Raw genomic sequence first — 18436 nt, 5'->3', positions numbered from 1 at the left:
TGTGATAGTGAGTGAAGAAAGAATGGAAGGTTCTAAAGGAGATCACCCAAGATGCAACCATGGTGAGGAGGGTATGCTAGCATAGATTTTAAAGGAGGAGTTGTGGAGATGTTACAGCTACAAACTTGATGCAAATAGGAAATAGGAAAGAGCGAAAGAAAATGATGGGATAAGAGGGAGGTAGAGTAGAATTAGGACTTTTTAAAAATTATATATTTTTAAATATGTAGGGAGGAAAGTGCTTAGATCTTTTTTCACAAATTATAAATATATTGAAACTTTGGAAATAAGGGTTAGGTTTTTGTTTTAAAAAAATAAAACAATATAAAACAAATCTTATTAAATAATAAATAGGTATATAAATATGTTTTATATATCAATGATATATTGTTATATCATTAGATTACATTTTAAAAAGTATAAAGTATATAAATAGTAATAGTATATGCAAAAAAAAATTAATATAATAACAAATTTTATAAACAAATAATAAAATAAGATAAAACAGAATTTGATAACAAAAGATAGATTCAAATAAATAATATTGTTGGAGAAAAATGATAGACAATCTCTAATTTAAATCAAGAAACACAAAAAATGAAGGTTAAAATCGCATAATTTTATATTACAACTATTGTAAATGTAGATTAGTTAATTTCATAACTTCATGTTACAATTACACTATATCTGTATATTAGTTAATTTTCAGAGCCATGGGAAAATTGGAAATACATTTAACTTTATATTACATTTTGAAGCTGATAACAACTTGTTGAAACTAATGAAAAAAGATTCAGATAAAACTATATCTAATAACAAAAAGTTAAACGAATTGATAATAATGTGAAGTTGAAGAGAATATTATGTTTATGTTGAATTATTATTTAAATATATAGTGTATTTGCTAGATTGTACATTAGAAAATAGTCAACCACCACACAAAAATCATAACTCCAATTTCCGGTATTTTCCGCAACCGCGGAAGTTTCAATTTATTGTAATGTCTAACTTTGATTTTCTCCGATGAACAAGATTTCATCTTCTTTGACCAAAAAACAAAAAAGGTTGATTATAATAATAAAATAAAAGAAGATTGAATCGTCATACAAGAACAAATGAAGAGGAAAAGAGGAAAATCGATAGATTGATAGAAAGAGGAAAAGAGGAAAAGAGAAAGCCTAAATCGTTAAAACAATGGCTTGTGAAAATAAACCACAACAAAACCTAAATTTATAAATACTTTGTGTGAAAAACCCCACAACAAAAGCTAAATTGATAAACACTTATTGTGAGTAACAAAAGTGATAGGCTATTTTTTTTATGATAGTGATGGATATTATTTTTCCAAATTGTTAAAATAATATAAAAATCTAATAATATAAAACAATTTAAACCTTGAAAGATATGAGAAATATCCAACTAATTTATTAAGAATGTGTATAAAATTATGAAAAATAATTCAAAGATTTGAATAAATTTGAATATGTATAAAGTAATGAAATACAATTCAAAAATTAGAATAAATTTGAAATTTGATTAGATAGAATGAAATTTGATAATATATGGATATTTAAAATATAAATTTGGTAAAAAAAAATCTGGATATTTAATTAAAGTAAAATTAATTTAAAATGTGGTTACACAGAATCTAAATTAATAATAAAATATGCAAACTATGTTAACTACATGAGGAAAATTAGGAGGGTAGTTGTTCTTGACTAACAGCAATTATTCTTAAGGAAAATCAGTAACTACTTTATATACAAAATTCGACCTTGTTTATGATTCTACAGTTATTATGTATTTGTAGTTTCATCCATAACAATAACTACGAATCAAACAAGGATAAATTAGGTATTTAAAAATTTGTATTCATATTCACGTGAGTTGCCATAAATCTTATTGATTGGTTTTGCCATTTTCCAAAATTAAACCCTAAATTTTACCATAGGCTCTAATTTCCCTTATCTATTTTCATTTGAGCCCCCTTCAGGATTGAGGATGGATCTGGGCCACAATCTACAAAACTAGGCCCATGCCATCAGATCCAACTGGAGTCCGAAAAGTCATGGATGTTGGGCTGCCCTTAATATTGAACTTCATTGAATAATCAAAATAATTATCTAAAAAAAGAGACTGAAAACGAAATATTTAGGTTAAAATATAAATTTAGTTCCTTAGCATTTATACTTGTCTATAATAGCTCTTAAAAAAATTATCTAATAGCTCATTAAATTTTGATTTTGTATCCAAAAAATATGAGGCTTTTAATTTTATATCTAATATACTTAATTTTAAAAAGGGACATTTACAAATATAGCAATCAAGCCTAAAATATTAGCAGATATAGTATAATATAAAAAGTTGTAGATATAGTAAAATTTAGACAGTCGTACAATTGATAGACTTTGTTATATTTACAATTTTTTAAAACGTTCTTATATAATTAGTTATTATCATTAAAAATAATATCCATTACAATTACCCTTTTAAAGGTCGATTAAATCAATGACCTATTAGACAAAGAGTTAAATGTTCAAGGATTTATTAGGTACAGATTTGAAAACTCAAACAACCCCATAAATTAACCAAATATTTACGAGCATATAAAAGAACAAAATTATATGAAATTTTTACCTTGACAACTTTTCTTGTTTCTGATTGTATATATAACTTCGATATAATTATATATCAATTATTGACCTAATGTCAGTCAATGAAACTCCTTACTGCAGATAAATTAACATAATCTCAATTAGTTCAGTTATTGCATAGAGTATGTACGAAGTGGGCAGAGAAATGATTAAAGTTTCAATTTCATTCATCAAATCTTTTGACAGTCAATCTAATCTTTTACAGAAGGGCAGATCAACCAAGATCCTTCTTCTTTTGTTGAGGCCAAATGGGCTCCCTTCTCGGGGCTCCTTCAAAGTCAATTTTGACGCATATACGTAAAACAACGATGCAAGTCTTGGAGCTGTGGTGCGGGATTTCGAAGGTCAAATTTTGATTCTTTTAGGGAAGAACCAATCTTTCATAGTTCCGTACACGTGGTTGGGGCTATGGCCCTTTCCGAAGCCACTTTAAGGCCATAGAGGTTAGCACTCATTCATTTGAGATAGATTCCCTCACCTTTTAGAAGCTCCTAAACAGATCCTCACGTTATATTAACGAGATTCAATATTTTTTGAACTCTTTGCGTGATCTACAGTAAAGTAGTCAGATAATCTATAGGTTCTCCTGTGTTAATCGCAATTACAATTTTGTAGCGCAAGAGCTTCCTATTCATGGCTTCTAAAGAAGGACTATCCACAACACTAGGTACAATACTAGGCAATGTAGTAAATAAAGGTTTGAGCAATACCAAATTTGGAAAATTATCCACAGCTTCATGTTGAACAGTAATAGTATGAAAAGGAAAGATGTTTTCATGAAAAATAATCTCTTGAAAGGAAAATATGTTGCTTTTCTATATCATAAAGCTGATATCCTTTAATACTGGGAGGATAACCCAAGAACACAGGAGGAACTGCATGAGGATGAAACTTCAACCGTTGATTCTGTAATGTATAAGTAAAACATAGGCAACCAAAGATTCGAGTAGAAGAATAATCAGCATGCTTTCCATACAAATGAAAATAAGGAGTTGACCACTATAATAATGGAGGAGTCCGGTTGATGAGAAAACAAGCAGTAAGAACACACTCGCCCCAAAACTTAATAGGTATGCATGATTAAAAAAGCAAAGAACAAGCAACATTCAAAAGATGTTGATGTTTCCTCTCAACAACAGAATTCTGTTCAGGACAAGCAACACAAGAATATTGATGTATAACCCTTTCAGCAACAAAAATATCAGTAAAAGAAAGTTTGGGAGCATTATCAAAATGAAATTGTTTAATAGTTGCATCAAACTAATTCTCAACTAATTTGAAGAAACGTGGAACAAGCACTAAAGCATTTGACTTTTCTTTCATAAATAAATAAATAAATAAAATAAAAAAAACCATGTATACCAAGAGTAATCATCAACAAGAGTTAAAAAATATCTAGAACTAGAATGTGTAATATTTTGATAAGGCCCCCAAACATCACAGTGAACAAGATCAAACATGTGTGAAGCTACATTATTATGAGAAATAAAGAATAATCTCTTTTGTTTGGCAAGAGGACAAATCATACAAATAGGAGAATTATTTTTTGAAAATTTGAATGGCAAAACATCTTGCAAAGCAAATAAATGTTTATGATAGGGATGTCTTGTTCGATCATACCAAAGATTAGTATTTTCCATATGAGAAATAGAAGAACACATAGAAACAGAATTAGCAAAACCATCAGTTGATTGACTTGAACTTATCTGCAACTTACAAAGTCCTTGCCAAACATCAGCCTTCCCAATCATCTTCATGGTTGACCTATCCTGAATAATGCATGAATTCCCAACAAACTTAACAACAATAGGTTGATCAGCAGTTAAAGCACTTATAGAAATCAGAATATAATGAAAACTAGGAACAAACAAAACATTTCAGAGCAAAAGATGAGGATCAATCTGAATATCATCAACAAAATCCACACGGACACGTGACTGATTAGGCAAAGTGACACACATTCCAGACACAGGCATGAGATGAAGGAAAAGATCTCAACAAGAAAAAATATGTGTAATAAAACCCAAATCAAGTATCCAAGATGTAGAAGTAACAAATAAAGAAAAAATAAAGCATGTACCTGCTACATGAGAAGTAATGGCATCGGAATCATAAGTAGTCTTAACTTTAGTGAGGTGGTCTGAAGAAGACTCCATAAGTTTTGACACTGTTAAGCCATAAAACCAGGTGTAGAATTAGAAGAGCTTGCAGAAGAAATTTTGGACTTAGTTGAAGCAGTCTTCTAATTTTTGTAGCCAGAAGGAAAACCACGTAATTTGTAGCATTTCTCGACAGTATGACTTGAAATGTAACTAGGTACAAATCAGACGATCTTCCTTCTTAGAGTTAGAAGAAGTGGATGAAGAATGAATAGTGGAGGTAGCATTTGATGAGACAGAGGAAGAAGAGTTCTTCAATAAAAGAGTTGCAGCGGATGAAATAGCCGACAAGGTAGGTGCAATAGAAGCATGTTGTTTGACTTCTAAAGCACAAGATAAAAGGCTCGTTGTAAAGTAGGATCAGGTTCCATTAACAAAAGTTGTGTCCAAATTTGGCCAAAGGACTCGTTCAATCTCATGAGAAAAGTCATTAGGTGCTCTGTTTGAAAATAAGTAACCAAATCCTTAACTCCTCTACAGGTACAATAACTACAAGTGCAAGAAGGACAATAAGATGCAAATTCATTCTACAATATTTTCATTTTTGTAAAATAAGTCGTGACAGACAATTGATCTTGAGTAAGAGTGGATGACTCAGGACGGAGCTGAAATTTTTTAGGTCTGATCTTATCCTGATAGCGTTGTTGAAGATCGAGCCAAATATCCCTTGCTGAATCAGAAATGCTAACGCGCGCAAAGATTTCCTTCAAGAGGGAATTAAGGATCCACATCGTAACAAGTTGTTACAAATAATCCATGAATTCTTCAAATCTCTATTTGGCTTAGGCAAACTTCTAGTAAAGAATCCAAGTTTTTCTTGACAATAAGCCCTAGGATCATAGCACGACTCTGGGATGTGTAATTAGAATCCGTCAATAGATATGAGACGAGCACAAGATTTATACTGTCAGAGTGATAAGAAAATAAGGATTCAAGTATTGGTCAAGAACATAAGAAGAAGATGATGGATTTTCCATTGAAGTCGAAGAGGATGGATTATCGGAAGAAAATTCAGGGTTAGTCATGGAGAAGAGATGGGAGATTTTGGAAACCCTTTAGAGAAGTCAAAAACATCTGATACCATATCAAAACAGAGGGTAAATTAATTTTGCACACTTCATTCAATGATGAATTGGCCCAATAAATAGGCAGTCAAAGTACAATCAAAATACACGTGGCAATAGCCAACCACTAATCAATAAAAACAATTCTAATATGCTCGAAGACATCAATTGAATTCAATTTGGCTAGAAGATCATCTACCATAAGTAGATTCCAATCTAGACATTGATAGGTGTTGTTCATAGATTTTTTTTGTGTTGCTCTTGTTTTTCCGGTAGATAAATCCATCATATTAAACTACCTTTCAAATATTATAAATATATATTTGCATGGCTTCTACAAATTCATACATAATACACATTGGTCTTAAAAAAAGGTATTGGTTTTCATTTGATGTGGTCATTTGACGTTCTTTCTAATCCGGTTTGGATTGCCCTAAACTCAAAAACACATGTAACTTAGTTTAACATTTTTATTCCATCAGTTTTCATAAATTAACATTATTTCAATCTACATATTGATATTTTAAAAAAGTATATTTATTTCATTACCTGAAAAGTCTTATGAGATATTCTTTTCCAACTCTCAATTTAGCTCTTCCTTTCCAAGAAATTTGAGCTACGGCTCTCCAACCTCTTTCCTCTTTTGTAAATAACACAAACTCTTAGGTAATATATAACTTCGCCCATACTCTTTTTATTTTGAGGGTTGCTTTTAAATATTAAAAAATAAGTCAAAATATTTATTAATATAACAAAGTTTTATTATTTATCTACGATAGACTACTCTGTATCTATTTATATCATGATAGACATAGATAATAGTCTTTCGCAGATAGATGGTGATATTTTACTATTATTTGTAAATATTTTCAACAGTTTTGTGATTTAAAATAATTTTTTTTCTTTTGTTATTTAATTTTCACTACTTTCGTATGGATCTATATTGATCGGACCACTTTTTATTTTAAAAAAGAAAAAATCACTTATAGATTTATGATAATACCTCTTTAAGAAAAATAGAACAGAAGATTAGGGATTCGTTTGGATTTATTTGTAAAAAAATATATTTTCCAAATTTTTATAAAAACTAACTAAAACACTAGAAAAACTATTTTGAGTGATTATCTAATACTTCAATTTTGTTAAATGATTTATTTTTATTTCAAACCCACCCTAGATTGATATGTCTAGTTTGGCCTTCTTAAAAAGGTAGGGAGCAAAATATGGACTTCTTAAATATTACAAAAAGCTGAAAAATACAAAGTAAATTTTATTTTCAATGAGGAAAGAAAAGCAAAATGAAAATGGGAAAATACGCCACTAATTGCATCTAATTTCCATACACATGCATTGGATACAGCTGTGAGAATGAAAAGGCTGAAAGAAGAAGAAGAAGAAAAAAAAAAGATTTGGTTTAAATGAGTGAGACAGCTAATACGGTAAAGGCAGCACGGATGAAGTTTGGCAACATTAAGCTTGAAGTTGACTGTCATTGTTGCAATAATTCATGACCTTTTTTTTCTCTATATATATCCCACCCATCTGCACATGCTTTGTATCCAATATTACGTGCTTCCAAATTAGCTACCAAAATTTCACTCATGGATCTTTATATATATTATACATATGACATAATTGTCAATTATATGTCAAAGAGAAAATTATATTTTATTGAAACGGATTTCTTGATTAGATAAGTAAAACAATGATGTGGAGTTTCCTAATTATTGTGTGAAAGTCGATATGATTATGGTTCACATAGGTCGAATAAGATGGTCCATTATTTTAGCTCCTTCAACTTTTTCTTTTCCAAAATTCTAATACTTGGCATTCAAATGTTATAAAGGTGTTCCAGCACATAGTTTGATTGTCAAAATTTTATGTTGGAAACTGCAAGATCCTCAGATGACGAATAATAAACGATCAAGGCACGACGGTCGAGTAAAGAACAAAACCTGCAAAACAGGAATTCGTTATAGGCTGAGTCGTGAAGCTCGCTTTCTTTAAGACATTTCACGGCTCTGCGCAAGTAGGTCAAGAATATTACCATGTCGTCCCTAGGATAAAACAGTCTAAAAAGAAAACCTTTTCTAACTCACTGCTTGGAAAACGGAAAATGGTAAAGTAGGAGAGGAGAGAACTTTCAAAATAGAAGTGAAAAGTTGTGTAAATGATCGACCGAAGGTCACGGTTTTTATAGGCATTCAGTGTGGACCAAACCCACATTGGTTTATCTTCCCACTCTCTCCAAAACATGGGTGCCTTTGGACCAAACCCAAAGCCCAAGGTTGGAGTACAAAAGGGAGGCTTCCCAATCAAAATTTTTCAATGTTCGATTCTCCAACCAAAGTCTGGTTCCCTCTTATTTTAAAATCTAAATTTTCACCCAACATTTTACCTCTAATATGAATGTTGCCACTACTTAATAAATTTAATTATATTGTGGTATTTTTTGTAAAAAAATAAATATGATGGTGTAATTACATTATTTTATTGTCATAATTTCATGGGTAATTATTTTAAATTGTAAATTTGATTAAAATATTTTTAAATATAGTAAAATGTCAACTGCAATATAATAAATTTACTGATTTTCCTTTATCTGAAATGTAGTAATTAAATGTGATTGTGATATATAATTTCCAGAACTTGAAGGTACATTTTATAACAACAAAATATCATACTTTATTGCAGTTTATGATTGAATTGCAACAATCCTCACAATTTTTTAGTAAGATTTTCAGTTTCCTTCAGAAAACACATTCAAAATCTAAAATTTAAGAAACAAAGATCTATATATATAATTCAAGATGCAGCATGGTTTTGAAAACATTCTTAAAAGTAGCTAAACAAAATAAGAAAACTACACATTGTAATATTGTTTATAAATTTAATTTTAAAAAAATAAAAATTTAAAAGTTAAAAGGACAAGATCAAGTTCAATTATGTTGCTAAAGCCCATTTGATTTTATGTTTTTAGTTTTAAAAATCAAGTATGTAAACATTCATTCCATTCCTAAATTTTTTAATTTGTTATCTACTTTTTATCCATATTTTAAAATCAAGCCAATATTTGTAAACCAAAAAAAAAAAAATCAAGAACTTATTTCTGTTTTTTAAATTTGGTTAAGGATTCAAGTTTTTTACTTAAAAAAATATGGAAACTATTGAAAAAATTAAAAGAAAATAGGTTTAATTTTTTTAAAAAAAAAACAAAAAACAAAAACCAAATTTACCAGAACAAAGTTGAGAAAGTTAACTGGTTGCAAGAGAGAGAAGTGTATCGAAGAGTTGAAGTTTTATTGCAATAATTATGAAGAAACACAACTATTGTTTATTGAAAAATTAAATCCTAATTACAGTCCCAACCAAACCCTATAACTAACTTGATACGCAATAAATAGTTAAGTCCGCGCTCCATTTTTTATTTAAACCACTTCACTTCAACTCAATGCCGCCCCCAATCCAATCCTCTATACACTTACACTAGTACAAAACTAGGCATCAATTGAAAGCTCCACAATCGCGCCGAATGTTACCGTTTCTACCGGTCTTGACCCCGACCCGCCCCAACTTAGTCATAGCTTCAATAAAAGCTTTATTAAAGGCTTGGGAATTGCTAGCCCACGCGTTCACTGTGGGCCTGGACCTAGCGTCGCTGAACAAAACCTGGTCCGACGTGAACAGCCCCATCCCTTGCTGTAGATTTCTAAAGTAAATGTTGTCAAACGCTCTGGGCGTGATTGGGTCCATGTTAATGGCCACTCTCGGGTCCACATTCTTCGGGCACATCGCTTGTAGCTGGGTTGCATACGTTTTGTTTAGTGTAGGGTCCACTGGTCTCCCAGGGGCAAAACTGTAAATTCGATTCGAGAATTTCCCACAGTGGGAGAATCCGACGGTGTGAGCCGCTGCCACATCATACATCAATAAAGCATGCATGTGAGATTAACTAACACGACAAAGTATTTCAATCACGGGAGTTTTCAGGAATAAACACGTGGCGGGATATGAGTGGAACGTGAGTTATACCTGAGAGAGCGATCATGTCTTGTTGTGTAAGGCCGTTCGCAGCAAACAGAGAATTGAGCCGATTGAGATTAAAGGTCGGTGCTGGCAGTCTACCGTTCACGTCGGAGTCTCTAGAAACCAGGCCGTCTAATCTTCCCAGCTCCACCGCGTACGACGGTCCACCGGACTGGAATTACGAGTGGGAGCGGTGAGATTTTGAATTTATAATTTTGAATTTTGAATTTATTATTAGTATTACTAACCAATGCGATGACGTCACGGGTGGCCAAAGCGAGAATATCGGCACAAGATACTCTGTTTCGGCATTGAGGAATGGCGTCGAGGGCGGCTTTAGCTTTAATGACGGTATCGAATCCATCTCCAGCAAGTGAGAGGTTATCGGGATGGTCCTTCTCGGCCTTGTTGGATGCGGTGGAAGCAATAATTACAGAGGCATCACATCCCTAAGAATTCATTAAATAAATAAATAAATAAAATGAAGCAAAAATTATAGGACTCTGTAACTTCAAAAGTTGAATTGAAGAAGAAATTAGAATGACCTGAACAAAGCAATCATGGAAGAAGAGACGGAGAGTGGCGGGAACAGTGACGAAAGTTTGTTGAAATTTTTTGGTAACTTCGGAGCGAACAATGTTTTCGACATTGGGGCAGATATTGGCGTAGAAGTTTCGTCGGAGTTGAGCGAGTGTTGGGGAAGGGAAGAAGAAGAGAGAAAGAAAAGAGAGTGCAATAAGGAGATTAAAGCGACCCATTTGAGCAAATTAATAAAATTTTGGGAGGGGCAGAGGGAAGAAGATGAACGGCATTAATGGGGGGATGCAGTACGAATATATAGAAATGAATGGTCGGGGGCGGCTAATTAGCCAGTTGGATCAAAATTCCGAATCATTTTGCCTTTTTCCTTTTTTTAAAAAAAAAAATAAATGTGTATATATAATTAAGGACTAAAGAAGAAGATAGTGGAAAAGTCTACACTTGGAATATGCTTGGTTAACACATGGAAATTCAAATGGGTGTTAATAAAAAATAAATATGATTGAGATTGAAAAGAAATTAACAGTAGAGGATTGGATAAAGGGGAGGGGAAGATTAATATTCAGAAATGGAGGCTTTTTAGGGAAGAAAATAATAATGTTGGGTAATGGCCGCCTATGGACTGTAGTTATGTACCGTATTGGAAGTGTGTTTCTGAAATGATAGAATAATAAGTACAAATAATAGAGAGGAAAATTAGAGCATGATTGGAAGTTGGAAGGAAGAATATTCAAAGGGATGAAAGAGAAATTTAAAAATAATAATAATAATAATTTTTAAAAAAAAAAAAAAAAAAAAAAAACTTTGTCCAATTCGAAGGTAAAGGCGAAAGGGCATAACAAAAACTTAGCATCCAAGTTAAGGCTTATTGTGTAGTGGTAGTGTAGGGTGTTGGTGAATAGGTGGGTGGGAATGGGCTCATTCCAAAAGTTGAAATTGGGGACACCACCACCCTTATGCTTCTTCTAATTACTTCCCTTTGTAGCCTAACTCTCACATCTACCTGTCCGTGACCCAAATGTAAAACGTTTAAAGGTTTAAACTTAATTAAGTTTACATTTGTAACTCATTTTAATTGATTTCTTTCTTCACAGTGTAACTCACCTTCTCTAAACTTAGTAATCAGCTTTGAACTGCAAAAAAAAAGTTGTGCTCTTCCTTTTCCTTTTTCTTGTTTTAATTTTTTTTAATAACAACCAAGTAAGGAAGAAATATGAGGGAAGAAATTGACACTTTATTTTATTTTTAGGGTAATTGCAATTAGTAATCTTTTTAGTATAATAAAGTGTATAACAACATTTTAAAAAAAAATACAAATATAGCAAAATCTATTAATGATGAACTTCTATTTCTCATAAACTCTTACCAGCAATGTGATCGATCACTAATAGACTATCTAAATTTTGTCATATTTGATATTTTTTTTACATTATGTTATATCTACTAATAAGACTTTGGGTCCATCGAGATATAAAATTAGAAATATAAAATTTTGTTTTTATATATACATCGAGATAATTACTCAAATTTAATAAATTTTTCCATTCTCATTTTGTCCATAGAATTTTTATAAATTCCTATTTTATCATTTCTTACAATAATTATGTAGGTTAAAATTATGATGTTCTTTTTTTTAATGTATGGGTGCAACTAGACCATGAATATGAGACATCACGATCTAAGAGCGGAGATATGTTTGAACGAACACAATCACATTCTTTACCTAATTACAACTCTTTGGGTCGTAGTGGTTAGTCCATAAATTGTTGCATTCTTTAATATATAGGTATAATATGTAATTTAAAATATAAATATGAAATATCATAATTTAACTGTAGAGATATGTTTATAATTACTTGTCTTTTTTAACTTTTCACAAATTTTTATTTTCTTTTTCTCCTCAAATAATTACAATGATTCAAATCAATAGAATTTAAAAGACTATTCCATTAATCATAATTGAAGTTTCTTTGGTCCTTGTTCTGAATAGATTTGCCAGCTACATCTTCAGATTTGGATATTTTTCTTAATTCAATAATTGGGTGGGACGTACCCGAGATCATAATTTTGCATGTCGCAATTATTGTTGTTAATTTATGATAAATATTACGACTTAGATCAGCATATAAAATGTCAATAAATACAAGCACTTGTTAGAAAGTATAAATTATTTTTGTCATCACTTCAACTAATATACTTTAAGGGTGTATTAGGAGTGATAAATGGAGTAATGATTTTAAGAAAAATAGATGTAGGTAAATTGATTTTATGAAATTGATTTTTAAACAATCAATTTATGTTTGATGCCAAACTCTTAAAACTGATTTTCTTATATTTAAAATTGATTTGAATTATTATGCTTGGTTCCAAAAGTTAATTTAGAGTTACCCGAATGCTTAAAATTGTATTTTCTATTCGAGAAATTATTATTTAACTAAATAATTATGGTAAATATCAATTTCTTTTTATTTTATTGTAAAATTTTTATATGCATAGTTGACATTTTGAGTAGCGTGAATTTTTACGATAGATATTGAAAGAAAATTCAAAACATATATAATTGCTTGTTTTATTAACTCTTGCATGTTATCTTTTGTTCCAATATTTAAAATTAAAAAGAAATGGTTTCACAAATAACTAATCAACAATATTTTAACAAAAGCTAAATTATCATTTTGGGGTTGATTCCCAATAATCACTTAATAAAAAGCACTAATCCACTAATTCCTCCAAAATCAATTTGAAATAATTTTATATTTCTCCAAAATCAATTTTAGTTCATGCCTAATACCATCATTTTAAAGAGAAAGTGATTTTGACCAGAGAAAAAAAATGATTTTGACCACTCAAAATTACTCCAAACATATCCTAAATTATTTATAGTTTGTATTAAAAAATTTATTTTTAGTTTTGTATTCGTGATATATCCTCCACTTTATAATCAACATGCATGAACATCAAGACCTTTGATATTAATATTTTATGATGTGAAATGTGTTTGTACATGCGTTAAAAAATATGCAAAACATTATTTCAATAATATTGCATGTTAATGAGAATCAAAAGTACTGGTTAACATATTTAATTTGCATCTCTTAATGCAATAAGAAAAATTTGTCTACATTGACAAACAAGTAAACAGTAGTCATGATAATAATTCTTCATTCAAATAGGAATAAAGACAATAGATAGATCATACACTCGGATTATTTTCCATTTATATTAAGTTTTTAAAATGATGGAATTAAAAAATAATTATTTTTAGTTCAATCACGAGTGAAATAAGATAGACATTCGACATATTCTAAATGTTTTAACTGGTTGAGCTATGGTTAAGTATTGACAAATAACAATCCTTATTTGTATATATATAATTTAAAGTTAAATCATATGTTTAATTTATGAATCTTCAAGTTTATATTTAAAAGGTCAAGACGTCTATCTAATATAATAGGTTTATGTACTTTCTATTTTAGATCTAAAAGATCACTTAACTTTAAAAATGTCTAATAGGTCCATTACATGTTAAAAAATTTAAAAATATGTACTGGTACCTTAAGTATAAAATTAATTTTTATGTCTAATAGAATTATAAAGCATCAATTTAGTGTCAATAAATTAAGAATCAAATGGGCTCACTTTGAAGGATTAAAATAATATTTTAATCTTTAATTTTGATGTTAAATTATACTAGATTTTTGGATAAATTGTAAAAAAAACATCCCTGAAGAGTGGTAATTGCAAAGTTGTATATCTGTGTGTTGTGTTTACTTGGCCATAGCATAGTGACAACAATTTCTTTTTTTCCTAATCTCCCAAATCAATATATGATCAATCAATTTGTTTAGCATTTAAAAGATTAGGTGTTCAAAATTTAACCAGTTTTCATTCAAGACCTGTCTATTTAATTTATTTATACTATTCCATTTAAAATAAAAATATAATAGATTTGTCAAAAAGTAAAAAATAATAATACAAGTTAATAAAAAAAATTTGCTTGCAAACAAATTTGTACAACCAAGAAACATAGGGAAGCTAAGTCATATGGTCCCTTGATTGATTAATTTTTGAGGTCGTTAATGTGACATCTTAACCATTTTTTGAACCATTATCTTCCCGTTATCCCAATGTATTCGTTTCCCTAAATATTTAATTCTTCAACGAACAAAGACAAACATTACAGTAGCACTTTTTTTATCTTTTTCCCAGCTAAATTAATTAAATATCTGCTTGCCAAAATTATTATGAACTGCTATATGATTGATTCTCATTTTTCAAAAGCAACATTTTTTTCATATTTTATTAACCAAATAGTAGATTTCTTTTTTGTAAAACAAAGTCACTGACAACTGACAACTGACTTGACACCTAAACCCATGAATTACAGCTTGGAAATGGGAGATTAATTGTCCAAAATAAGTGAGTATTCTTTTTTGGCTATGTACTCGTTTTTATATATGTTCTTTCATGATTTACATTAAAAAATAATTAACATATTTTTAGAAAGAAATAATCTACTTTTTACTTTGAGATGGGAGATTGTTTCTCAACTACTACTTTTCAAGAGTTGTTTTTTTTTTTTCCCTTATTTTTCTTTGGTGTGTTGTGTTATCAACTACTTGTTTCTAAGGTCAAGTTAAATTGAGGTATTATTATGCGTAAACAAGAACAATTTAGAGTACACAATAATATTCCTCTTTATAAATGATATGTAACCATAGCTAAAAAAAGTTAAATAAAAAGATAATTTTCAAATAAATTTAAACACAATATTTTAAGAGCAATGATTAGGTGCAATCAACTCTTATCTTTACATCTTTACCACATAAAAAAAATAGAAAAAATTTATTTTTAAAAAAGATAAAAATATCACATGGCAACATTTTATTGAACTATATTTGGGATGCACCAAGATAGATAACATCCAAGTTTTTCTCATATTTTAATAAAAAGTTGTGGTAGGGAAAAATTGAAACTACGACATTAAAAAAATAATACATGTCAAATTTCATTGAGGGTAAGTTTAATTTAGCCAACTAAAGACATTAATGCACCTAAATGAAAGAGTTATTTAGATTAGATTAAGGAGAAAATTGAGACACCGGACTAGAAACAAAGGAATTTTTTCTTATAAATGAGACTTCCATTTTTCCATTGAGAAATACTTCTTCTAATTAATATTCATTCGAGGATCTTCCCAGATAAAAGTGTCTTTTAATATGTTCAACTTTTTATTAGACAAATAAAATATTCCTTTTACGTCAGATAGATAGCAGAAGAAAGAGAACTTTAAGAATATATTAACCAAGTTCTGTAATAAAAAAAGATATTAAAATATCAATAAACGAAAAGGAAAATCCTGCATTAATATTTCCTTTATGTAATAAACTGCAAAGAAAATGACAAAATACATAATAAAAGTACAGTCTTAATATATTATAAAAATCCAGCAATTCACCGTTGTGTTTGGAAAAAAAAATAGCGAATTTAAGATTATAATTGAAAGCTTTTAATCATTTCTTTTAGAATTTTGGTTCTTTTAAGAGAATTCTCCCTTTAAAGATGAATTTTTCTTGTTTGGTCATAAATTTGACCTAATTATCTAACCCGCTGCATCAAAATAATAATAATATTGATTAAAAAATTTAAAGAAAAAAAAAAACATAAACATTAGGAAGGACAGATGCACTTTATTTTTAACTGTAAAACGTGAATGATTAATGAAATCTTATTTTTCAAAAAAAACAAAAGGATGAATGAAATCCGATAGGGCGTTTATGCGTAGCTGTCACCTTTTTTCCACGTTATTATCTAGTCGAATACCTCAACTTGATTGGGGAATCTTCTTTGAATTATAATTTTTATTACACTTCTTTTTCAAAGTGTAAAAAGAGGAATCCCGTTTCTATTATTCTTTCAATTATTAACTAAATACTTTTTTCACTTTTTCAGGCGGTGGTATTATGATTATCTGATAATAAATTATTAATGGTAATCGCAAAAAAGGTGGCAATTGGATGTCTTTCTTTTAATTTAAAAAATGTTTATTTGAATGATTTTATGTTTAAAAGTGTTCAAGTGACCCAATAATTCGAGCAATAGTTAATATTTGAATTTTATGAAATTTCAATTATTAGTCATTTGTTTGTAGATAAATTTAAGTATTTTTAATTAATAAGCAAAAAAAAAGAAAAAAAGAGACAACCAAACCCAATTCAACCCGAATTTTAGGGTTCGTTTGGGTTGGGTTGTAAACCCTATTTGGATCTTTCAAGTAGCACACCCAAATTTACAGGTTGGTCTGAAAAAGTGTTATTTCTCTTAATATTCTTGTAGGCTATTTTTCCTTTTTCCTGTTAGACTTGTTTGTTATTATTTATCCAATATAGGTCTTCCACATTTATTAGTGAGTGCCTTTATAGTCTCGTACTTTTCTCATTCAATACACAAAGAGAATAAAGAGAATTTTCTCTGCTACTTAACTCTTCCATCTTCTTGATTGTTTATGGTATCAAAGCTAAGGCTCCTTTCCTTTTAAATATGTCAATGGCGATTGGAGAAGCTTTTTCCTCCTCTTATCTTCCACCGATGAGTGAAACATCTTATCCCCTATCCCACCCACAACTTCTAACCCCATCCTCAAACTCCTATCTATGCTACTTGACCTCAAAATATGCCTCTCCGATGGCCCCAATTTTTCCAACCTTAGTTTCCTCGTACCCTAGCCCATCCTCCATCTCAGTTTTACCCACACATACCTCCACCAACCCAACCATTTTTTGCTTCACCTCCATATCTAGCCTATCCTCCCCTTAACTATGATGGTTTCTTTTCCAGACCTACTTATCATGACTTTCTTCCATTGCTCCCAACTCTACCTCAGTCACTCACTATTAAGTTGAACGACACAAATTATCTTCCAAGAAGACTCAGTTCTCAATGTTGTTATTGTGAATGGACTTGAAGGTTTTTCGGAAGGAAGGGTTCCCTGTCCTCCTCAATTTCTTAATGCTAATCAAACCTAGGTGAGTGATGATTTTTACTTATTGGCAACGCTTAAATAGGATTTTAATGTGTTGGACTTACTTTTCTTTGTTTGAAGAAAAAATGGGTGAAGTTGTTTCCCTTCAACCTGCTCATGAAATTTGGGAATCTCTTCGTCGGATGTATGACTCTAAAACTACCACTAGAATTATGGGTCTTAAAGCTAAGCATCACAAAGTCAAGAAAGATTGGTAGTCTGTTTCCCAATACTTGTCTCATGAAATTGTTGATCAATTTACTATCATTAGGGAACAAATTTCTTACAGAGGTCACTTAGGCTATATTTTAGAAGGCTTAGGGGTTGAGTACAATGTCTTTGTTACATCAATCCAAAATCAAGCTGATTTTACCCTATTGAGGATAATCGTAGCTTATTATCGGCTTATGAGGCATGTCTTGAGAAGCAATCATCAATTGAGCAATTAAACTTAGCTAAAGTTCATCTTGCTAGCTTATCTCTCCAGCAATCTAACAAAAAGTCTTAGTCCCCTTTCCCCCCAATTTTTCCTTCCTTAAATCATTTCCCAATTCTCCTACTCAAAGTACTTCCTCAGTATTTTGGGAAAACCTCAACGCGAATCCTCTTCGTGTTGGCCATTCAAAAAATCCTCCCAAAGAGTCCAATGCCAAATTTGTAATAAGTATGGTCATACTGCTTGTACCTATTTCCAGCTTTCCAATATGAATCTTAAATTGACTACTCCTCAAGCTCATTAGAGTATGGTTTCTCCTCAACACAATATCTCTTCTCCTACCTCTGATGTTGCTTCCATTGCCATCTCTAAATTTTTTCATCCTGATGAGAGCTAGTTCATGGATTCTAGAGCTATGCATCACATGTCTCCTGATTCCTCTATTCTATGCAATCTAGCCCTGTACTATGGTGGTGAACAAGTAATCATTGGCAATGGTAAGAAACTTCCTATTCTTCATTCTGGTTCTTCTTCTT

The 18436-nt window shown here is 30.5% G+C and overlaps 1 protein-coding gene across 1 annotated transcript; it reads right to left on the bottom strand.

Annotated features, from left to right (window-relative positions):
* Nucleotides 1–9156: 9156 nt before the first annotated feature.
* On the bottom strand, nucleotides 9157–10744 carry LOC120072540 (peroxidase 73-like). The gene is made up of 4 exons (XM_039024928.1): nucleotides 10449–10744; nucleotides 10152–10352; nucleotides 9910–10075; nucleotides 9157–9788 (listed from the first exon to the last, which is right to left on the bottom strand). Exons 1-4 carry the CDS (start codon nucleotides 10659–10661, stop codon nucleotides 9382–9384), a joined length of 987 nt encoding a protein of 328 aa, XP_038880856.1. The 5' UTR covers nucleotides 10662–10744; the 3' UTR covers nucleotides 9157–9381.
* Between the last annotated feature and the right edge of the window lie 7692 nt (nucleotides 10745–18436).

Source organism: Benincasa hispida, chromosome 3 (assembly GCF_009727055.1).
Source record: "Benincasa hispida cultivar B227 chromosome 3, ASM972705v1, whole genome shotgun sequence".
NCBI classification, from domain to species: domain Eukaryota; kingdom Viridiplantae; phylum Streptophyta; class Magnoliopsida; order Cucurbitales; family Cucurbitaceae; genus Benincasa; species Benincasa hispida.
The sequence above is the reverse complement of the archived record's forward strand: the minus strand, read 5'-3'. Positions and strand labels throughout refer to the sequence as shown.

What these genes read in the sequence shown, in the direction of transcription:
- LOC120072540 (XM_039024928.1), bottom strand. Translation starts at nt 10,661, where the DNA reads ATGGGTCGCTTTAATCTCCTTATTGCACTCTCTTTTCTTTCTCTCTTC. An exon ending in CCCGTGACGTCATCGCATTG is followed by an intron (nt 10,076 to 10,151) that starts GTTAGTAATACT and finishes TCGTAATTCCAG; the next exon opens with TCCGGTGGACCGTCGTACGC. An exon ending in AGACATGATCGCTCTCTCAG is followed by an intron (nt 9,789 to 9,909) that starts GTATAACTCACG and finishes ATGATGTGGCAG; the next exon opens with CGGCTCACACCGTCGGATTC.